The sequence below is a fragment of the Monodelphis domestica genome, chromosome 3 (assembly GCF_027887165.1).
Source record: "Monodelphis domestica isolate mMonDom1 chromosome 3, mMonDom1.pri, whole genome shotgun sequence".
Lineage (NCBI taxonomy): Eukaryota > Metazoa > Chordata > Mammalia > Didelphimorphia > Didelphidae > Monodelphis > Monodelphis domestica.
In genome coordinates this window covers 346,287,339-346,311,952 of record NC_077229.1, presented here as the reverse complement: position 1 = coordinate 346,311,952, position 24,614 = coordinate 346,287,339, and the positions used below count along the sequence as shown (strand labels likewise).

At 37.8% G+C, this 24,614-nt stretch overlaps 1 protein-coding gene across 1 annotated transcript in view; it reads left to right on the top strand.

The window, feature by feature from the left end:
• Positions 1 to 213: 213 nt before the first annotated feature.
• The window catches only part of TNFRSF11A (TNF receptor superfamily member 11a), a 122,991-nt gene continuing 98,590 nt past the window's right edge, over positions 214 to 24,614 (top strand). The window contains exon 1 of the mRNA XM_007486859.3: positions 214 to 510. Within this exon, the coding sequence (XP_007486921.2) occupies positions 433 to 510 (78 nt within the window). The 5' untranslated portion in view covers positions 214 to 432. The remainder of the gene's footprint in view (positions 511 to 24,614) is intronic.

Genomic DNA, 24,614 nt, shown 5'->3' with positions numbered 1-24,614 from the left:
TCAAGTCCTACCTTACTTCTCACACCCACTCACCCACCCACTCGCCCATACCTACACCTATACCGAATCTTTACCTTTCCAGAAAGTGGCGGGGGTGGGGGTGGGGGGCGGGATTAGGGGCGGAGTGTTGCAGCGAAGTGATCCGTGGATGGGAGGAGCGAGCGTGGGAGGGCTAGGGGTGGGCACTGCAGAAAGGGGGTGTGGACGGGTCGCACCGCCTCAGCTCCAGCCCCGGGGACAGGTGGCTGTGGCCGGTTGAAGGAGATTGTACTGTTCGGCAGCGGGCAGCTGGGGAGGTGGGGAGGGGAGGGCCCAGGGAGGGAGGGAAAGAGGACCTAGAGAAAGAGCCGCGGCGAACGTGGGTGAGGGTGGCAACGAGACAAGTCAGTGCTACCGGGAAGACGCTAGAGGGTAAAGGCGCGGGGACGCGCCATGGCCGGGTCCTGCCGGTGGCGGCCCCTCCACCACCTCCAGATTCTCGGGCTGTGCGTCCTATTCTCCCCGCTACAGGTAAGGACCTGGACGTGGACTCTGGAACTGGGGTTGGGATTAGGGTGGAGGAGGACCTTGGCCAGGTGGCTTCAGACCCTCATCATAACTGAGGTTATGTTGTCAACACTTAGTACTGTTAGACGCTTCTGGACACCCACCCACACGCTCATACATGAACTAACACATTTTACATACATGCTGCTGTCTCACCTCCTCAGGACGAAAACCTTAAGTCTGGCGGTGAGGACCGCTGGGAGAGGTAGATAACCCTGGGAGGGAGAATGGGCTCCTGCCACCACCGACTGTGAAACAAAGCCAGCCTCATCCCGCCTAGGCATCTGGGAACGAGCAATTTTTTTTCTTTTCTTTTGTTTTGTTTTGTTTTTTAATTCCCGCTTAAATACTTTTAAAGAGTTGTGAGTTCATGGGGAGTGCATTTCCTTAGTGCATGCAGATATCACTACCGCTCCACGCCTTGATTTCGTGAGTTGCCATCTCTGGCCAAAGAAAAACTCATCAGGCATCCGGGCTTCGGTTAACGAACATTTTGGCAATTAGCTTATTAGCCCTCCGACAAAAGATACAGATCCCGGAATGGGCTTGTAGGTAAAGCGGTGCCTGTTTGGGAGAACCTGCCAAAACTTGAGTTCCTAGGATGCAGGGTCAGTTTTGTACCATGCTGGGTGGAGGATATTGGCAGTTTTGTGGGAGTGGGAAGTAGTTTTTATTTTGCTTTTAAAAGAAAGCAAGCAACGATGTCCAGCTCCTTAATTTCAAAGTTAGTATTTCTAATTTCATTGCTCTAATCGGAACCCCAATCCTCCTTTCCTTATACAATTGAAAAATGATGATCTCCTTTTCTTCATCTCCTTGAGGTTTTCATTGGAAAAGGGGGAGGGGTATCTGGGGTGGAGGGAAGCTGAAAAGGGGAACTCCAGAAACACTAGTACCAAGCAAGGTACAGGATACTTCTTATGGAGTAAGCCTTCCACAACTCCCAAAGAAGGAAGGACAGAATAGTGTGATAGTGAGCAAGCCAAAAGTAGGAAACTCTGAACAGAGAGAAACCAAGGGTTCCAACTAGGATGAATTGAGCTAGTAGTGTGGGCTTTGGAGTATTGGTTTCCTGATTCTTGCCCAGTTCTTGTCACCATCCCTGCTAGGGAAAAACTTTGCTACCAGGGAAGAATGTCTAGCTAGGGAGCAAAACTTAGAAAAAAAAATGTGATCAATAACAATAATAAATAGTACTTTAAAGCCTTCACATCTCATGTTAACTCATTTGAGTAAAACATTCAGATCCAGGTTGTGGATTCCTAATACTAGGTTTTTAAAAAAATATTATTTTAATAAGAAATGCCTTTGGACTTCAAAGCCACATGAGGGTACATCAATAGATGATAATGCACAAAGACAATTGTCATTCTCCGTAACTGAGAGACTACCACTATACTATTTTAGTAAGAAATGTACACATAAGTTTTCCAAAATTAAATGATTCATGTTGTCTCCCTCCCTTCTTCTCTCCCCTCTCCTGGAGTTGACAAGCAATTAAATCTGGGTTGTACATGCCCTAGTACTTCTTTCTTATCCATCTTTGTGTGCTCTTATGTATGTATACATATGTAGGCATGCATGTGTATTTCATTGGTTATTATCTTGTCCAAAAAACCTTTGGGAAGGGAAGAAAAAGGAGGGAAAATTAAAATAGTAATTTATGCCATTGCAGCTAGTAAAGGAGAAAAGTAGGAGAAAAGGTCAACATAAGTTTCTAAATTCCATTTTTGATCTCTAATAGTGGAGAAAATGAAGAGTTGTCAGGAAAAGACTACTTAGTTCCATATATATGCATATGTATGTATATATGATATAAATGTATATCTATTTGTAGCTTTTACTCACTTTGTGAATTTGATCAAGTCATCCAATCTCTTTGGCTCTCAGTAGAATGAGAATAACAATACCTTCCCTGCCTTCAAACACAGGCATGTCATCAGGTTAAAATGTACTGCCAAAGCACTTTAGAAACATCAAAGTGTTCTGCAGATATCAGGTATATTTCTTTTGTGTATCTCTTTGAACCTTTATACACACACATATACAGACACAGTGAGTCTAGTAGGGTAAAGAACACCTTGTTCCAAGGGACTAAAAAATGTTATTATAAATGTTTAACATTACAAAAAGTGACATTTAATATTGCTCCTTAAAGTTTGCAAATTATATACATTTTCTCATTTGAGTCTCCCAACGACCCTGTGAGGTTTATATCATAGGTTTTATTAAACCCATTTTGTGGATGGGAAAAGGTCTCAGAAAAGTTGGAAAGCACTGTGTAATTTTTGGCTTTGTATCTCCAATTTCTAGCATGATAATTTTCCCCATTATAGATACTTAACAGTGCCTGGCACATATAAGGCACTTAATAAACTCATAATAAATGCTTGTTGAAATGAACTAAGTGACCTAGGTGGAGAAGCAAATAGAACCTGGGAAAACTTGAGTTCAAACTTGGCCTCATGGGTAAGTCATGTAACTTGTTTGCCGCCTCAGTTTCCTCATCTACAAAATGGGAATGATAGTAGCACCCATATCCTAGCAGGGGTTTAAGGTTCAAATGAAATATGTGTAAAGCACCTAGCTCACCGTCTGGCACATAGTCAATGCTACATAAATGTTAGCTATTATCGTTGTTATTTCTTGTCTGTGACATGGTTAATCTCATCAAAGTTAGTTTTTTAAAGACAAGTATTTCTGACTCTGTGGCAGCACTGTTTATCACATTGTGCTACCCCTCTTTTGGAATGAGTTAGTATTCCATTTCCACAGCAAGGGAAACGAATATTGAGAATCTCAGGTAACTGTGCCAGAAAAAGATGTTAGGTTTCTGTGACAACTGAGTGGCAGGGTGATGACCTGAGGCTAACAGAGGTTAAGTGCAGCACTTCCCTGAAGCCAGTATAATTTTGGCAAAGCTTTTTTGTTTTAGATCAGGTTTGCTCTAGTCTAAGATCTCTTCCTGGGGCCACCTTCCAATAACAACAACCCTGGGGGCTTTGTACTAGTTCTGAAACATCCCTTATCTGAATAAATAATAATTTTAAACTGAAATTCATGAGCAATTTAATGTTTTCAGAGGAATATATATATGTAAATTTGTTTATGTACACATGCATATATGTGTATACACACAAATTGGTATATATGTATCTAATGTGTATATGTGACTGTGTGCATAAACACACATGCACACAGAAATCCTTATAATTACCTGGTAAGGTAATGTTACATATTGTCTCTATTTTAAATTAGGCTCTATGAAGTATACTAATACCTAACACAGCCAATAAATGATAGAGCCAGAATTCAAACTTGAGTAGGATCCAAAGAACTCTTAGAGTCAGAACGGTCTGATTTCAGGGCCAAGCTCTTCTACTCTATGACCTTGGAGAAGGTATCTCCTCACCACAGATCTGTTTCCTTTCTGTTAAAATAGCAGAACTGGAAGACTTTTAGGGTGCCTTCTATCTCAAATACTATAATTTTCTGATTCTGATTCTATCTTTTGACTTGAAGTTACTTTTTTGGGCACCAAATTGCTTGCCTGGACAAGTTGGTTTTGGAGGATCCCAGTGGTATATGTTCCATAGATTCAATTTGCAGGGCACCCATCCTTCCCCTGACCAAAATATAGAAACAATTCAGTCTGCTCAGGTTCATTGGATCCAGAGATTTTTCTAGGTTCTGTAACTCCTTTCTGGGAGATTTCCTGGCTAAACCCTGATAGGAATGCTATAACTTGATTATCTATTTAGCTTTTTGACACTATGACACTTAGGATCATAGATTTGGAGTTAGAAGATGTTAGCATATATTTTCTCATTTTATAGTTGGGAAGACCAAGGTCCACACTCATGAGATTACTCCCTCAATTTTGTATTTTGGGTCTTTTGAGTTCTAGTCATTTTGGACCATTCATTACCAAATCCTTCAATATTAGCATAGTCAAGTGATTATTCACGTTCCTGGAGAAAATCTGGGCATAAAGTCTAACATAATTTTAAAAATCCAGAAATCACTTATGTTTGTTTGACTTTACATACTTTTTTTGTGGTGAATTTGAATGTATGCTTTTTTTCTTCACTGGATCTACTTTCTTCATTGTCTGCCTTAGGCTAATATTAACATTACTTTTCATAGCATGCAACAATAGACAAAAATCATGAAGAGCCTACCTGGTACCTTCCTCCCTTTCCAGTCTTATTAAACCATATCCTCTCTTTATACTCTGTGATCCCTTTGCTATTCCTTATACATGATAACACCATCCCCAACTCTACATTTTCACTGGCTGGTGTCCATGTTTGGAATTTTTCATATCTCTACCTCCTGGCTTCCTTGGCTTCTTTCAGATCTCAGCTGAAGCCTCCCTTCTATAAGAAGTCCTCTTTAATCTTAGCTCTTCCCTATGAGACTATTGCCAATTTAACTTGTGTTTCTTGCTTCTCCATAATTGGTTGCATGTTTTCTCTCATATTAGATTGTGAGCTCCTTGAGAGCAGGGACTGCATGTATCCTTCTTTGTATCTCCAGCACTTAACACAGTGCTTGCTACATAGTAGGTACTCGATAAATGCTTATTGAGCTATCTTGACTTGGCTTTGAAGGATGCTGGGTGGAAAGCAGAACCTAGCCTAGGATAAAGAAATTTTCATTGAGAACTAACTACACGATGAAGTTGGAAGTGTCCTAAAAACTCATTTTGTTTAATATCAATTTTGATTGGAAAGTCATTTGGGATAGTGGTAAATGAATTAGATATAAAAACTTAGTAAATATTTTTTTTCTTAGTAAATATTTTTAAAAAAAAATTTAGACATTTCAGGTGTTGCTTAATATGTTCATCAGTTTAGGCAAGGGCTTTTATTTGAGCTGAAATTTTCCTGGACTAATGAAAACACAATCTTAGAAAAACCCTGCCATGGCCAACTAGTTATATAACCACATGCTTTTTCTTGGGGGGGGGGGGGAGTCCCATTTCTACAAGCCATGATGAACATTAATGCAGAGAATGTTTCATTTTTCTATCAGTATCCATACTGCCAGGTGTAATGTCAGGCATCTAATAGGTATTCAGTGAATATTTATTGAATAAAATTAAACTGTAAAAAAAAATTAAAATGAATAATCTTCAGATTCTAGTGAGAAATCACCAGAAAAACAATCTATTTTTCCCAAGGTACAAATGTTCAGTATGAGCTCTCTTAGCAGTTCTCAGCATAGGTTACTTTTCACAAATTTCCTTTAGACCATTTTAATTGTCCTTATCTACAACTGGACAGGATGCTTCTGGCAGCAGGGGGAAAAAATTACTACACTTGCCAATTAACAAAAGATAATTTTGGGGGGGAGGGTTTGTATGCTTGCTGTACTGACTAATCCCAGCCCCCCAGATAGACATGAAAAGCAGATTAGAATGCAGTGTTCAGTACACTGTTGATGACAACTGCTTCTCCCTCAGGACCACTCCATTCCTTCCAGATCCTGGCAGTGTAATTTGTAGTCCATTGAAATTTCCAATGCGTGCAGCTCTGGTTGCTGCTACAGGTGCAAGGTTTCCTAGAGATCATATTTGTTTGACTTACGACAGCACAGCTGGGGAATTTCTTGTGCATTATGGCAAAAGAGGAAGCTTCAAACAAGTACCTTTTTTCAGAAAACAAAGTGTTTAATTACATTTCATCATTATTACTATTATTGTTATTTCCTAGTTATCTGAAATATGCTCCAAAGCCTCAGCTTTAGGAAGGGAGGGTCTAAAAAAACATAATAAAAACAACTCCCTCATGATTGTGTTTATATAACTACATGACATTTACATGCGAATTCATTTCCAGACAGGATAAGGACAATTAGCTGATAAATAAAAAAGTTTTAATTAATGCTGAAAGTCATGCTTATTATCCCAAGAAGGGGGAGGGAGGGAGGGAGAGAGACAGAGAGACAGAGAGACAGAGAGACAGAGAGAGAGCAGCTTTTAATATTCTCAACAATTCTGGTAGATAGGTGCTGTTATTGTCACATTTTAGGTTTGAAGAAATTGAGGTAGATAGAATTTGAGTGATTTGCTAGGATCTCACAGCTTGTAAGATTCTGAGGCTAGGTTTGAACTCATCTTCCTGACTTTAGGTCCAGTGCTCTATCCACTTGAGCACCAGCTGTCCCCCATAATATAAAGTAATATAAAAACACATATGCAGCAGTAAATGTATTATGCACTCTAGAAGTTTTTATGTGAGAGCTATTCATCTACATGTAGTAGGACAAAGGAGTCTTTTACCGTCCCCCCTAAAAAAAATCTCTTTTTTATAACTTGACAGATAGTAAAAAAAAAATCAGTACATGAAAACATAGCAAACAGTTATGACTTTGAGCTTTTTATAGTATCCCAGTAAGTAAAGGTAGCCCAGATTTTATTGAGGTGGTAGACCAAAGAGAAGAGGCCAATTAGAAACAAAGTGAGATGTAGTCTTTGTATTTCTGCAAACTCCTGATGTCATAGAAGGAGTCATGGGAGAACCTCAGGAGTCCTCAGAGGAAAAAATCCCCAAACTGTGGAGAGAATGGAGGAGGAAGTTCTTTGGGACTGGGGCCCTCTCCTAAGTTGATCTGACTGTCACCCAGTCATACCCTGAGTATAAGACTTTTGCTTATAGGAAATAGTGAATGTTAATACAGAGAACCTCAGTCCTTGTAGATTCCCAGCAATCCATGGGAATTGTAGTCCCCCCCTTTCTTTTTTTACTAAGAATGCTTAATTAAGATGCTTCCCTCAACATACCATGCCATCCCATCCCTCAAAAAAAAAAGTTAAAACCAGTTCATTAAAAATAACCTTTGTGTTGATAAATGAATAGCTGGGCTCAGATTTCCTTATCCATCTGAGCTTCTCTTATCAGTAAAATAAAACAATAAAGATGTACCTTTGAAGGTCAATAAAGGCATGTTTCATGAGACCAGGAAAAGGGAAGTCCTGGAGTTGTAGCTGCTCTGCTCATCACATTGTTATGTTAGGTGTTAGGTGAACTTTAGCTGCTGTGTCACTATTAAATTCCATCTCCCCATGTGCCCCTTCACTGTCCTTTATTTTCCTGTTCTTAGATTATGGAAAAAAAGAAAACAGAAAATGCTTCTTTAACATTTTTGGACTTGGGTGTGACTTTTATCAGTATAGAGAATACCAGGTCAGCAACTGTTTTGCAACTTACAGTGCATTTATTTTGGAGAGATGGGGAAAGACAGAGAAGATAAGTGACTTGCTGAGGAGTATATATGTCAGTGGCCAGATTTGAACCCCAGTCTTTTTTTTCTGTACTCCTCCCTATCCTCCATACCAGGCAACCTTCTGCTTCTAAGATGGTAAGTTTAATACTAGAAGAATAATGTCATTTCTGCCCTTTCCCGGTATTTGTTCACTTAGGTTCCACAAATAATGCCTCTTCTTGAGAGATCTACCTGCTCCTGGGCTATTAGTGATACCAAAGGGAAGTATAGTTTAAAGTTTAAACCTCAACTTCATTCCTGCCTCACTTTCCTCATGATTCTAAAACTGCAGTCCCTCTTTCATGACCGTAAATCATAGAGGAAGTACACAGAATCACTTTATTCAGCCACATAATTTTTCTCCTTCCAGAACATTTACACTAATAATTCAGCTTGTTGCAAAGTTTCACCATTACAATATCTTTGTACATTTTCTGCTGGTTACAATTTAGAGCTCTTTTTAATATGTATATATGGAATCATAGTTAAAATTTACCTCTTCCTTTCCAACTCAAAGTTCAGGGATAAGAAAAGTAGGTTTAAACAAAGTTTTCAAGGTGCTTGTGAGATTTACAGGTAATTGGTCATCAGGATTTTAATATATATATATGTATGTATATATGTGCATACATATGTATGTATGATGGATGGATATTTGGATTGCATTTTTATAGAGAAGTATATCCCTTTCTACTCTATCTGCTCCATGTCAAAACTTCTAATTTGTTTCCTGAAAACAATATGTGTGGGTATAGACATCATTAGGCAAATTTCCCCTCACTCTTTCTGAATATTAAGATAGTCAAGTAGCTGGCATCTGTTGTCCTCTTTGTTCCAGAAAGATGTTACTTAGAGTCTGCTCTAATGCTGAGAAGGCAGTATATCCCCTAATCAGCAGACACAGTTTATGACTGTCTGATAACAACTTATCTTTATTGGTTCTATTGGTGATCATTGAGACCATTCTTTCTCATTTCAGTTGCTATTTAAACACCTCTCAAGTATAAAATTTAATTAGTAAGAATGTAAGGCTGCAGCTTTGTTTGGGGGAAGATTGCTTCCATCTTGAAATAGAAAGCCATTTAAAAAAGATGCTAGGTGCTCTCTTGGGGCAGTCTCTCTCCTGCTCAAGTCAGAAAGTTAACAGACTTAGGATTTTTGGTGGGAAAGAAGTACCAGGGATGGATGGAAGCATATGAGTGAGATCTTACCAAAGTTTGGTTCCTTAGACTCTAACATATATTCCCTTGATAGCTTTGTGATTTTGGTTATTCTGGGTTCAGGGAAGTCATGATAATCAGTAGAAGTCCATGGCCTAAAAAAAAAGTCTGTACCAGAAAAAAATTCAGGATACATTCAAGGAAGAATATGAATGAAAATGGAAAATATGACCAACAGTCCTGTCACAGGAGCCCTGGGAGTAGCAGCACCTCCCAGCCTTGTCCTCACAGCCATTTTCTGAGGAAGTAACTTGTGGAGAAAGGGCCAGTCATCCCTACCAACTGCCACATACAGGGGAGACAAGCTAGCCTTGCTGAAGCAGCAAAGGCATCCTGAAGAAGAGGTATTGAACAATATGTGCCAGGCAAGTCACACTACCACCATTTGACCACAATTCCCCCTCAGATCTAATAGAGATAGCTCAAGAACCTCAACCTAGAACTTGGGAATGGCAGTGCTTCCAGCCCAGTGCCATTACTCATCATCTTGGGAAGCAACCTAATAACTGCTCCTGCAGGCACCACAGTCAGTCACAACTACTGACAACTCAGCAAAGAAAGTTCTAGTCACCAAAGTTCTTTGCACTGTCAAATGGTCCAACATCAGCAACATAGAATTTTATCTTTGGAAATTATATTTAAGAAGAGCCATTAACATCTACTTTCTTTAGCATTTTGAATACCATGGAACTTTTCTATCTGATTTGGAGCTAAGACCTTGTATTTGTGTTTGTCACCCTTATTCGAATTTGAGGTCCTTGACAACAGGGACTATCCTACTTTTATATTTTCCCCTCATTACTCAGAACATTGCTTGATAAATAGTGAGAGCTATATTGTAACAATAAATGCTTTGTCCATTTATTTAAGTATTGTATTTTTGCAAATATTTCATAAGTACTATATGTTTAAGGCTAATAATGCCTACTGCTATCAGATACCTCATCATTGTTGGTTCTGGCAGGTATACTTGGGAAAGGCTTATTGGTAGTTTCATCCCCAATCCAGTTTTATTTATTCACATGACATATAACACAATAGCTCCCCAAACATTGAGAGTAAAAGCCATTTTTATCAATGAGCAATATGTCATATTGGGCCAGTAAGTAACTTTAAAATGATATGAATTGGGTCAGCTTAGTGGCTCAGTGGATAGAGAGCCAGCCTTGGAGATGGGAGGTCTTGGATTCAAATGTGATATGAAGCACTTTCTATCTGTGTGACCCTGGACAAGTCTCTTAATCTCACTTGCTTAGCCCTTTTCTGCCTTGGAACCAATAAGATGGTAAGAATTTTTTTTTAATGGTACTGATTACTTATTTTCAAAGGCTAAAATGAAGGATTATCTTTTACTTTCACTCTCAGTTGTGATAATATTCTAAACTCCAGGGATAAGAAGGAAGAAAGAGGAGAGGAATAATTTTCATCATTCATTCTGAGGTTATGGTAATACCTAAAATATCCTTCGGAAAAAATGAATTGTACTTGATTTGATAATATGAAATATATTTTTGGAACAGAGCTCTAGTTTTCCAAGTTTTAGAATATCATTTGGGTGTGAATGTTGTATGTGTATACTTTGTTCAGAATGACATCCTACACAGTTGATTTAAAGAAATATCTTTATCCTACAGGAAGAATATAACTTTCTTGTTGATTCCAAAGTTTGATATTTGTTTGCCTCCATTTTAGCCAACAAAACATTTTTTCTTTAAACAAACACAAGTTCTAAAATAACTTTAAAACTCCCATTATTGCCCTGCCCTTACTACTCTTCTGCTTTGGAACCAATTCACAGTATTGATTCTAAGATGGAAGGTGAGAGAAAGAAAGGAAGAACGAAGGAAGGAAGGAAGGAAGGAAGGAAGGAAGGAAGGAAGGAAGGAAGGAAGGAAGGAAGGATAACATTCTAAGAAAGAGTGGGAAATTCTGTGACTTCATTTACTTTTTAAATAAGTTATTGTTTTTCTATCTGCCATCCTTCATTGTACTTCCAAGTTGGGGTTAACAACTCAGATCCCTCAAGAACTTAATAATTCTTGAGCCTAAGTCTCGTGCTTTGGGAAGTAAGTCTTAGAACATTTACAGGAATTCTTCTTGGGTCCATTCCTACCCTATCTCCCTCTTATCTTTCCTCTTTCCTACCTTGTCTGCCATCCCTCCCATCCCCAACTAATATCTGCCTTCTGAAATTACTTTCTGTTTTCATTGCATATTTCTTCTGTATGTATAGCTTACTGAATGGTGTCTTTCTCTTTAGAATGTGAGCTCTTTGTGGGCAGGAAGTGTCTTTTTGCCTTTCTTTGCACCTCAGGTAGCACAGAGCCTAATTCTTAGTAATCATTAATAAGTACTTGTTGACCGACTTGACTGACCTAGTAGAAAGTGGTGGAAACTTGATGACTCATTAGACCTTCTGGAGAAAAGCTCTCAAGATCCTTAAGAGAATTTAGATCTTGGTACAAATAGTGTTGTGTTAACTTTAATAAGATTCATCTCCCAATAAAGAAAAAGCCATAGGGAGGGACTTAAACTATCAAAAGATCATTTTTTTCTTGGTATCACCTTTACTCTAGAGAGCTAGTTTAGATGCAGAAGAGGAGTTCCTGGTCTCAAATTGAGGTAAACAAAGATGAGGCTGTGAAATTAGTGGTACATGCCTGAAATCCAGAGAGCTATCTTCCAGCTCAAAGCCAATAACTTCATGTTAATAAATGCAGACAAAACCTTTGTATTTTCAGCCCCAAGCATGATGCATGGCATAAACATATCCACCTTTATTTATTTAAATTATAATAAATTTTTACTTTTTTTCCAGATTACATGTCAATATAATTTTTCAATATTCATTTTCTGATATTTTGCAATCCATGTTCTCTCTCCTTCCCACCCCTCTCCTCTCTCCAAGAAGGCAGGTTATATATGATATAGGTTGTACATATATTATCCTATAATACATATTTCCAAGTTCATCTTGTGAAAGAAGACACATAGTGCTTTCACAAGAAAAAAATTCATGGAGGAAATAAAGAATGGCATATTTTGATTTCCATTTGGACTCTGCTTATTCATTCTGTAATGGTGGTTATCTTTTTTTTTTGTCATGAATCTCTTGGAGCTGTCTTAGATTCTTGCCTTGTTGATAATAATCAAGTCATTTACAGTTGATCATCATACATTATTGTTGTTACTGTGTACAACGTTCTCCTGATTCTGCTCACTTCACTTTGCATCACTTTCTATCTGTCTTCCCAGATTTTTTTTTATCATCTTGTTTGTCATTTCTTATTAGCATTGTAGTATTCCATGATGAGCACAACCTATTCATCCATTCTCCAACTGATGGACATTCCATATTTATTTTGACAAATTATCATGTGAGATCTATATAGAATACTTTTTGTTCATTTTAATATCCTTTGACACCTAGTTGCTAGGTACACTTTGGATACTAGATTTGTGACTCTGGCAAAGTCCATAAAATTAGTATAATAATAGATCCTACCTTACTAAGTTGTTGTGAGGCAACATGGGGTAGTGGGTAAAACACTGGTGTTTTAAAGACAAGAACATATGCCTTCAAATTTTGCCTTGGCCATTTATTAGCCATGCCTCCTTAGACACTAAAACCACTGGATCTTGGTTTCCATATATGTAAAATAGGGGAGGTTGTACCCTCTATGGTCCTGTAAAGCAATGATTTTTTGACAAAGTGTATTTAAAGTTCTTTTCAAATCTTATTGTATTATATAAGTGTTTTGCTATCATTATATCTTAGACTTTCTGGTATTAGCAAGATCTTGAGATCTAGAGACAAATCTCAAGACTCAGTTTCTGAGTGAGGTCAGTGGCAGATGGGGCATGAATATTATTCTACTAGTCCATGTGTCTTCTGCCTAAAGGCATATCCAAAAGGTCATAGTTTGTATGATGGAAACCTAACTTCAATAAATGTTTATTTTGTTTTGCTCTTACTCAGGAAAATGAGATGTTGGGCTGAATGTCCTCTAAGATCTCTTAAAATTCTGCATCTAGGATCCTATGTCCCTCAGTGCCATAGACATTTAAGACAGCAGACTGACTTCCAAATGGCAAAGAAGCTAGTTAAGGCTCTCTGTTCTATGTGTCAGAGTAATAATAACATTGCATTTCCTGTTCTAAATGTAAAATGGACAAGAGCTACTTCCCCAAATTACCAAAAATTTGAAGACTTTCCATTAAAAATGAGGAAGGAAAACTGTAGTTTTGGTGAATGAGATGGCAAAACCTGGCAAGAGGGAAAAGAGGGCATATAATGTTGCATAAACCACTATTTGCACCCCTAAATCCTCTGGGTAATAAGAGGTCCCACAAATGTAAAGGGAAATCTAGTATTTACATGATATAATGTCCTTCAAAAAGTATTTTCTAAGGCTTTGATTTCTGTACTTGTTTCCTTTTCTGATAGAGTTAGCAGAGAACATTACAAGGGTGAGGGAGTGGCACCTAGGTGGCTCAGTGAATTGAGCCCAGGGATGAGAGGTCCTGGCTTCAAATTTGGCCTCAGACACTTCTTAGCTGTGTTAGGCAAGTCACTTAACCCTCATTGCCTCGTCCTTATATCTATTCTGCCTATGAATCAGTACACAGTATTGATTCTAAGATGGAAGGTAAGGGTTCAAAAAAAATATTGCTGGCACACTGTAAGCACTTAATAAAGGTTTTATCATTCACTCATTCAAAAAATATTTCCCTAAAGAAATGGAAATTATATAGTGGAAGTGATAAAGGGTATTAAGTTATGCATTAGAAAAATATCATATTGTTAAGCTCCTTGAAAGCAGAGAATGTTTTGTTCACTGTATTTGTATCCCCAGGATGTAGTCCAGAATTTGACAAGCAAAAGGAGCTTCACTGATTGATTAATTCAGTAGGTTATAACTCATCCATTTCCCTACCTTCTGTTGACTCCCTGCTTTTGCTACAATGATGGTAAAATCACATTTAAGTGGAATGATTTGATTTTTAAAACATCTGTAGGGGAGAGTGTTTCTCCCTCTGTGATCCAATCCATTGTTAGCAATTTCTTGCTGGATGCTGCTCTCCAGGCTTCCCTTCTCTGACCTTTTAGAGGACTTTGTATTGTGCTTGTCTCATTTGTAGTTGACTATTTCGATATATAACATATCAGCCCTCTAGTTCATAAGTTGAGGACAAGGACCCCAGTCTTATTTATATTTCCTTTAGTGCCTACCACAGTGTCTTACACATCATAGTTATTTGGCCATTGTTCCTACAGTGGAGCTGGAATAAAATCTAATCTCTGACACTATCTGTATGACTATGGGTAAGTCACTTAACCTCTCTGAGTGTCAATTTCCTCATTTATATAATGAAAGGGCCTGGCTTAGATAGCCTTTGCAGTTCTTTCTAACCATCTAAAGTCTGTTTCATATGATTGAAGATTGTTAACTGCCCCACAATTTCCCCCTTTCTGGACTTAATCATCCCAGTTTCCTTAACCTTTTCTTCTCAGGTCTTATTTTCCATCACTTTAATACTTCTCTGAATGGAAAGTCAAATTCTCCATGTCTCATTTTATCTTTGTGTCCCAGAACAGGAACCATTCTTTCTAATTTGCTTCCTACTGCAGAATATAATTGTGAAAGAAATGGATAGATACACATATCCTTTTCGTTAAAAGTGGCAAAATGGAAATAAACTCTTTTAAAAAAAATCCTTACTTTTACTAAGTATCAGTTCCAAGGCAGAAGAATAATAAGGGGTAGGCAATTGGGATTAAATGACTTGCCCAGGGTCACATAGCTAGGAAGTGTCTGAAGGCAGAATTGAAAACAGTACCTTCTGCCTGCTTCTCTATCCACTGAGCCACCTAGCTACCCCAAGATAAATGAATTTAAAATGCACTTGGGAAAGTGTTAGTGTGCATTTCTTGTCTGCTTCAATCTTATAATTCTTGTAGGCTAGGACTTCATTGATTCGTTGTTAGCATTCCTATTTTGTGGGCTCTAAGAATTTCTATTTACTTACAATGAAAAAAAAAAAGATACTATGCATCTTTAAGAACAACTGATTCATCTGAAAGACAGAGCACATAGCTCTTCAACATGTCAATGCACCAGTTCAGTCCTGACTCAAAAGGGAAGAATAGTGTGACATCCTGAATCATCCATGCCACTTCCTGAAGCAAAAAAAGGCTCTGACTGTTTTACATTCTCCATCTCCCTTCCCCTCCCACAGTACTGTAGGATCCTGTTATTACCCAGCTTGTTAAAAGACCAATTGAGTGTGCTATGAGCTAAGTTGTATTCCCTCAATACCTAAATGCATGCAATAAAATAAAATATAAAATCATTAGACTATAACTTAAAGTCTTCCATTTGGTGGTTCCAAACCACCTCTCCATTTTTATTTCACAGTACCTCCTTTTTCTTATTCTGTATAGACAATCTTGACTACTAGCTGGTGCCCAATTGGATCCTTTTTGCAATGGAGGTGAAGTGACTTGACCAGAGTCACACAGCTAGCAGGTGTCTGAGGCCAGATTTAAACTTAGGACCTCCCATCTCTAGGCTTGATTCTTGATCCCCTGAGCTACTCGGCTATCCCTTCCTTTTGCCCTCTCTCTTCTGCCACCATCCATTCATGCACATGATCTATGCTTTCAGCAAACTCTGTACTGCCTGTTAAAATTCCGCCTAAGAGACTTAAGGGGCTGTACTGTGAGCCAGAGAGCCTATGGCTAGTTGTATAGTAATAATAACAATAATAATTAACATTTATATAGTACATGCTCTGTGCCAAGAGCTATGCTAAGGACTTTATATTGATCTTTACCACAATCCTAGAAGGGAGGTGCTCCACTTTACAGATGAGAAACCTGAGGCAAGCAGGTTCGTTAAATAACTTACTCATGACTCCAGATTTAGATTCTGCTTTTTCTTACTCAAGGCCAGGCACCTAGTTGCCAGCAAAGTTAAAGACAGAAAGGTACCAGGTATACTAAAATATTCCTGGCAGCAATTTTTGTGATTGCAGAGAACTAGAAGTAAACACTATATGCCCATCAATTAAGGGATAACTTATTTGGTGGTATATGAATGTAATGGAATATGACTGATAGAAGAAAAAATGAATCTAAAGAATTCAGAGAAGTAAGGGAAGGTTTGTCAGTATGGATACAAAGTGAAGAAACAGAGTTAATATCATACATAATGGTTATTATAATGTAATAGAAAAAACCCTCTCAATTCTACATAATTATAATAATCTTTCTCCACAGAGAAGAGTTGAAAAAATAGACCTCCTTCTTTTCTTTGCAGAGATAGGGAACTATGGACATGGAATATTGTAGTCAGATGTGTTGTGTTAATTGGTTTTTCTAAACTGCCTTTTCCCCTCTTCTTATAAATCTTTGTTATAAAACAAAAAAATAAAATTTTAAATTCTTCCCTCCTATGTCAAGGACAGGCGTTACACTCCACCCCACCCCCCAAGGCTTTTGTGCTTTCTGCTGCTACTTGACCCTCTTATATACATGAACTTTCTGTTGAATTTCTAATATATTTGGTTAATCTATTCTTTGTACTTCTTAAATTGTAACTTGTATAGTAGTCAATTGTATATAGACTTAGATATTTGAGGTGTGTTAATTCAACCCTTTGCTTTACATTTGAGAAACTGAGAGGTAAGTGACTTACTTAATGTCATTTCTGGCAGAGCCCAAATTGAACCCATCCCATACTGTATCACACATTTCTTGAGTGCAGAGACATCATTTTTAATCTTTTCATTCCTGCTGTCTTGCATAGTTTCTTGTACCTAGTATGTATTTAATAATTCTATAAATTGAATAAAAACCTGATGTACCATTATTAGACTGTAGTAGAATTAAGTCCTACCTCCTAGCACTAGCTTTATAAAGAGATTCTACTACATTTCACAGTTAGGTTATTATAATTATTATCACTCACTGCCATTTACTTTTTTAAAAAATTATTTTTTTAATCCTTTCCTTCTGTCTTAGAATGGATACTAGGTATCCATTGCAAGACAAAAGAGTAATAAGATCTAAACAATTGAGGTTAAGTGACTTGCTCAGGGTCACAAAGCTCAGAAGTGTCTGAGATCATATTTGAACCCAGGACCTCCCATTTCTAGGACTGGCTCTCTAGCCACCTAGCCACCGAACTGCTCCTGGCCATGCACCTTTCATGGCATACTCTTCTGATTAGTTCACCTCTAAGGCAGTACAGAGACCCAAGAGAAAAGTAATAGAAATCAAGTTCCAATGTCAAGAAATGTAGTTCAATACTTGGTTTCATTTTTCACTTGAAACAGTTACTTCAAGCTTGTCAAGAGGCTGAAGGAAAGGCCCTCAGGAGATTGGGTGAGCTGTTCTGGAGGAAGACATGGGTACATGTTGCCCAGGATGACAAAATATTGATGGATTACATTCTATACTATTTGAAGGAATAACCACATCTATAAGATCATAGTTCTGTTTAAGTAATATGGTTACATGGTAGAATTGTATGAGCACAATCAGATAGGAGCATCCTTTTAGTGCTTTGGGTTTTATATAACGGCTCCACAAAGATGAACAATACCTACTTCCTAATCATTTTAAAGTAATGTATTTCTTGCATTCAGGGTGTTCACAACCCATCTGAAGTCTTCACCAAAAGAAGGGTGACTATATAATTTATGAAAGTGGGAAATTGGGGAAAGGCTGGTGATTTATGGGCAAAGAACATGAGCAGAGGTTTAGATACATTTCCTTCACATAGATAATATGCTCATCTGCTCAAGACTAGTTTAGTCAGGTCATTTTTTAAAAGATCACATATCTTCTAGGGTTGTTGTATTAAAAGTGCTTTGTAAGTGGCATATACACGTAAGCCATTATTTGACTTTGAGCAGACTTTAGGCTACAAATAAGAGAGAACAGTTTCTGTCTGTATACCTTTTTAAGATTTCTTTTGCATATTAAAATGTCATAGGGCAGGAGGGAAGTCTTCAAGTTGTAGAGGAAACTAGTGGAGGAGAGAATGATGGTATCACTTAACCACAGTCATGCACTAAAGAACTTAGTCCAAGGAGGAGGTAAGACTCTTCTTACAGGCTAGCTCAGATTGAGACCATAGCAGAGGGCCCTTCTTTTTTTTTTTTTTTATTTTTACCAGACCTGTGATTTCATCAGTGTAGGGAATTCCTGGTGACGACCTTCCTCTACACGGCTGAATTGGCATCTTCTTTCCATTTACTTAGTGTGGGCACTAAAAGACCAAGTTACTTATCACATAGCCAATATGTATCACAAGCAGGACTTGATTGAACAAGGGTCTTCTTGAGGTTCTAACATCTAAGCCATGCTACTTCTTGCTCTACCCCTATTGGTGGAGGCATAGTGCAATTATGGTAGCATCCATCTGAAACCAACGCATCTTAGCATTGTCTGTAGGGAATAACCCAGATGAAGGACTCAGTGAAGTGGGGAGCAGCAGTAATCCAGGGCTTTTGCAAGGTTTTCTGGTGGATTCTTTCTATTTTTACTTTGCTTTCTGATTCAAAGTGTTCTGGGCAATTTCCATTTATTATTTCCTAAAATATGGTATCTAGACTCCTTTATTTCCTGATCATAATTTTTAGATAGTGTGATCATTTTTATCTTTTCTTGACTTGTTTTCTAAGTTAGTTGTGTCTGGTATATTTCTTAGATTGCTTATTTGTTCTAAATTTAGCTTATTGCTTATTTGTTCTAAATTTTTTTGTTTCATTTTGATATTTTATTTATATCATTAAGTCCTTTTCTGTTCAGACCATTCTGATTTTCAGGGCATCTAGTTCCTGATTCCATTGTCAAATCTAAGGACTCACTTTAAAATTCCATTTTTTCCCCACAGAGACTTATGGAATCCCTATCCTCTTTTGGGGTTTAGCTCTTGGATATCTCTCAAATCAAGATATTTCCTCATGCTACCTGGAGTTTTCTTAGGTTTCCTCACAGAGTTGGGAAGAGAGAGGAAGGAGGTTATAAGATATGTTTTGGTCAAACTCCATAATAAATAGTGTACACATGGCTTATTACATTCTGATTATTGTGGTCCAGACCAGGCTCCACTTTTAAGGGACTTCAGTACTGATTCAGCGGGCTTTTTCTGGAGTCTCCTTGTCACTTAACTCTAAGAGTTCTCTTTGCTAGGTTCTGACAGTTCTGGTATTTCTGGGCCCAGGAGCAACTCCTGTGCTGGGCTTCTACTATAGACACCTCTCATTTGTGGTTTAGGCTGGATTTTGCCCAGTATCTTTCTCCTTAAGCTTGAGTCAGGTGCTCATCCCTGCTAATATTCTGAGGTTGCTCTCTTTGCCTTGCCAGTTGCTGAGTTCTGATTCAGGTCCTGCCATAGACTTTATTTCCAAGAAAGCTGTGTCTGGATGATCTTATGATGCCCTAAAATCCTGTCCTTGAAACATGTTCAGACAGTCAACTGGTCTTTGGGAAAAGATCAGGATCAACCCTGATGTTGCCAGGATTGGGGAGAGGATTGCTCTGCTGGACCACCCTGAATGGCTTTCAAAGTCCTTCTCTTCCAGCCACAAGTCTCTGGGAATTCTGGGTCTTGGACAGCCTTTGCCAATTCAAAACTCAAACATGGAATCCTAGAACAGCCCCTTGGACTTCAATGGGGCAGTTTCTATGCTGAGCTCTGCCTTTCCTTCTTTGCTGTTGACCTACCTTGACTTGTCCATCACTAGATTTCTGTAGGATGCTAAAGGGTCCCTCTGTGGATTATTGGGTTAGATGTGGGTGGGTATAGTGATACTAGTTTACCTATATCATGTGTCTCTAAGCCCCTTGGAGTATTTTGGGAGATTCTGAGAGCCCTCGAGTCATTTTACAAGACTATATCTTCCTATAATCACTACCTATTTCCATTTGCAAGGTTTCAAGACAATTCAAAGTCTGAAAATCATTCACCTAGTATGTTCCTAAATATCTGGAGCCTTCATCTTTAATGGAAAATAGACAACTTAAAATCATTTAAAAACAAAACAATCTATAAGCTATGTACAGGACATTGAAGAATTAAAATGAACTTATGAAAAATAATGATAGGGGCAGCTAGGTGGTTCAGTGGATAGAGTGCCTTGCCTGGAGTTAGGAGGATACAAATTCAAATTTGGCTTCAGATACTTTCTAGCTGTGTGACCCTGGAGAGGTCACTTGATCCCAAGTGGCTAGCCCTTACCCTTCTGTCTTAGAGGACAGAAAGTAAGGGATTTTTATTGTACACAGTAACAGCAATATTGTGGAATGATCAACTGTGATAGATTTAGCTACTCTCAGTGATACAATGATCCAGGACAATTCTGAGGGACTTATGACAAAGAATGCTGTCCACCTCCAGAGAAAGCACTGTGGGAGTCAGAATGTAGAAGAAAGCATACATTTTTTTGACTTGTTTATTGGGTATATGTTTTGGGGTTTTGGTTTTATAAGACTATTCTCTTATAAAAATGAATAATATAGAAATATGGTTTGCATAGTTATACATGTATAACCCAGATGAAATTGCCTGCCAGCTCTGGGAGGGGAGACAAACTGGATCATATGACTTTGGAAAACTTATGTGGAAATTTGTTATTATATGTAATTTGTAAAAAAAAATTAAGAAAATAAAGGTTTTTTTAAATAAAAAATTAGTGGTAAAAACTGTCCATTGTCACATACTCCTTGTGTTGCATTCTAGATTGTTTTCTACTTTACTCAATCTTAGTCTTATTTCTGTTCAACATTCACCATCTTCTAGCATCTCCATTTTTCTCTATTTTTATTGATATTGTTTTGAATAAAAACTTTCCAACAAACATTCGAAAACTCTTCTCAACTGCATTTCCCTCATTATCCCAGGTAAGAAAAGTCATTTAATAGTATGATTGTGACTGACAGTTCACATCACTCTCCATTCATTTCCCATCTCTGTGCCTTTATACTGGCTGTCTCCCACACCTGAAATGTACCTTTTCTTGACTTATAGCTCACAGAATCCAGCTCTTCTTTCAAGATGTAGTTCAAGTACCATGAAGCCCTTAATTGCTAGCTTCCTACCTCTCATAATATCTAATATTTACCTATTTTGTTTTTATTATCTTTGTATTTTTTCAAATATACTTGCTTAAGATAGTGACCCCTTGAGGGAATGACCCTTGATGGCTCACTTGTCTGGGACAGAAGTGTGTTTATGAGAAAAGCAATTAGAGAATTGTCTGCCTTGTAATTCACTTGTCTGGTGTATACATAGCTCTCTGCTCAAGGTACTAAGAGAAACAGTTGTTAAAATTAAGTCTGACTCAACATTCTGAGAAAGCAGTTGATAATTTAATATGACAAGTCCTAGCATATTGGAGTGAATGTAAGAAAGAGAGCTTTATTGATTTTCATGGGAAGAAATGAAGAACTTTTTAATTAATAACTGGGAATATATGGACATTGCAACTATTAGCATGATACAGGTTTATATGTGGATTGTGATGCATTTATTATTTCTTCATTTACCTTTTATGAATACTTGATATATTATTATTATTATTATTGCTTTCACCTGCTTAAGTGCTTCTCTGATGTCTATGCTCCATCTTCTCCAATTAAAGGATTAGACCCCAGGGACAGACAGTACTGAGGAGGTTTCAGAGTTGATTCAGTCTTGGAGGAGGATGAGTTTCTGGATACAATGATGAAATTCAAGAGAGCAGTCTCATGGGAAAAGATGACCAGCGAGTGACTATGAGATTCTCACTAGAGGAACTCCTTGCTGGTGTCAACATTTAAATTGTTTCCTTCATTTAGAATTTAAGCTTTTTTCAAGTAGGGAGTCTTTCATTTATTGTATTTGTATCTTCAGTAACAGTAATGCTATTAAAAATATTCTTATACATATGAATCTTTCTTGATAAAATTAACCTTACTTTGGAGTAAGGTTACCTCAATAGTAGTAGGTATAGAACAAAGGGTAGGAAGAGTTTGGCAATTTTTCTTGCCTAATTCCAAATTGCTTTATGGAATTGTTGGACCAATGGACATGTCTACCTGCAAAAACAATATACCCCTTTCAACACTGACTCTCTTCATTTCCTCCCTATCTTTGGCTGTTTGACAAGTGTGGGAGAATATCTCAGAGTTATTTTCTGCAATTATTAGTGATTTCAATGAGTTTTTCAAATGAGTTTGGATAGCTTGCATTTCTTATTTTGGAAACTGCTCCTATCCTTTGACCATTTGTCTACAGGGAATGGTTCCTAATCTTATGGAATTTATCAATTCCCTATATATTTGGAGTGTCAGATTTTTATCAGAGATTTTTAATGCAGACTTTTTTCTATGCCATCTTTCTTTTAATTCTAATAGTACAGATTTTGTTTGGCAGAATAATTTTATTTTATATAACCTCTTCTATCCCATGTTGTTATTTAGTCATTTCAGTTGTGTCTGACTCTTTGTGACCCCTTTTGGAGTTTTCTTGGCAAAGACACCAGAGTAATTTGCCATTTCCTTTTCTAGCTCATTTGATGAGGAAATTGAGGCCAACAGGGTTAAGTGACTTGCTGAATGTCACTCAGCTTGTAAGTTTTTGGGTCACATTTGAACTCAGGAAGATGAGTCTTCCTGACTCCAGGTTAGGCATTTTATTCACTGTGCCACCTAGCTACCTCTTTCCATCCCATATCTGGTTATAAATTTTTATACTAGCTATATATTACCTTTAATTTCCTCCTATTTAAAAAATTTTAAGATGCTCACATTCAGATAATTTATTCATTTAAGCTTTATTGTAATATATGCTTTAAGATTGTTGTTCAGTCACTTCAATCATGTCCAATTCCTTGATTCTCAAATTTCTATTTTTGAGTTTATTTCAAAATAATTAATTCCTTAGTTTTCTAATTTTTAAAATTGTATGCCTAATTTATTACTTCTAATATGTGTTCAGAGCCATGAATTTTCTTATAAGAATCACTTTAGCATACACCATGATTTTATTTGCTGTCTTATATTGATTTTTTTACATGCTCATATTTAAGATGTCATTATTTTGTTTCTCTTTTAGCCTGCATCTTTTGTTCATGTTTCCTCCATTTATTACAAGTTTTATTCTATTATGGTCTATAAAGGATACATTTACTATATCTGTCTTTCTGCATTTATTGCTGACCATATCCTAATATATGATCAGTTTTTGCAAAGATGTCAAAACAAATATATTCATTAAGACATTCTGTCCATTTTAAATTCAATTTAGCTAGTGATTGGTGAATTTCTACTGAATGTCTGACTTTGTGCTTGGTACTATGGAAGAAAACAATCAAAACAGTCATACTATTTGTCTACAAAGAAGATCTAGTTGGGGAGAGAAGACTTATATGCATGAAACCATTAAGAGACATTGCAAAACTTAATGTAATCATATGCCAGATGCAGTACTTAGAAGGCTAAATTAACCCTAGGTAATTGGGAGCATTACATGAAGAACATCAGCCAAAACACAGAGAGGGATGAGAAATGACCACATTCAGGAATACTGTGAAGACTGTCCTGATCTGATGGTCTGATTGATACATGTGGCAAATGGAGAGATCTAGTGAAATAAAGTGAGGTTTTTGAATATCTGAGTAATGAGTATAGGTCTGAATTGGTAGGCAATGAGGGACCTCTCCAAATGGCTAAGCAGTGGTTGACATGGTTGAAAATGATGTTTTCACAAGATTAATCTGACTATAGGGTTGTTTTGGATTAGGATTATATGAGTCAGGGAAGGTGATTTGGATCCAAACTAAAATGACAAAACAGAAGGTGGCCCATTGCCCTGACGATTATATAAGGATTCAAGACTCTGCATTTTATAAATAGTAATGTATGTGGAAATGATTCAAAATGTAAAATGGTTGAGGACATGTAGAACTCTGTGAAACAGCATTCAATTCAATTAAGCCAGCATTTATTAAGCACTTACATTAGTAAGAATAGTAGTCTCTCGGTAACTGAGGATGACAATTGTCTTTGTGTGCTTTCATCTGTGATGTAGATGAGTGTGCACAAAGACACTTGTGCATGAAGGAGATTTAAGTGGAAGAGTCTGCACAGAGACAGTCCCACTCTCTCGGCGTTGGAAGCCTGGGTCCAGTGGCACGAAAAGTCGTTACACCTGGAGACTTCCTCAGCTGCATTGGATGGCCGTGTTGTCTTTTGTGCTCCAACACGCCCTAAGCACTCCGCAGTGCTTTGCTGCCTCGCCCTCTCAGCCGTTGAACCTTCTTATTGGTTTCTTCTGTCTTTTCGGCTGAAGCAGTCTTCACATGCTGGGTGAGCAAAGTCTTAGTTCACCAGGGGTCGACGATGACCCGATGGCTACCCTCACAAGGTTTAGCCGGCCTGTTGAAGCTGTTGCCCAGGGTGTGGCGGCTGCCGCATGCTAGCAGCTACTAGGAGCCACAAGTGAGAGCTGGGTGTCAGGTGGGGGTCAGAGGCTGGAGAGCTGCCCTAGGAGGGCACAACAAGCCCTCCATACCAGAGATACTACT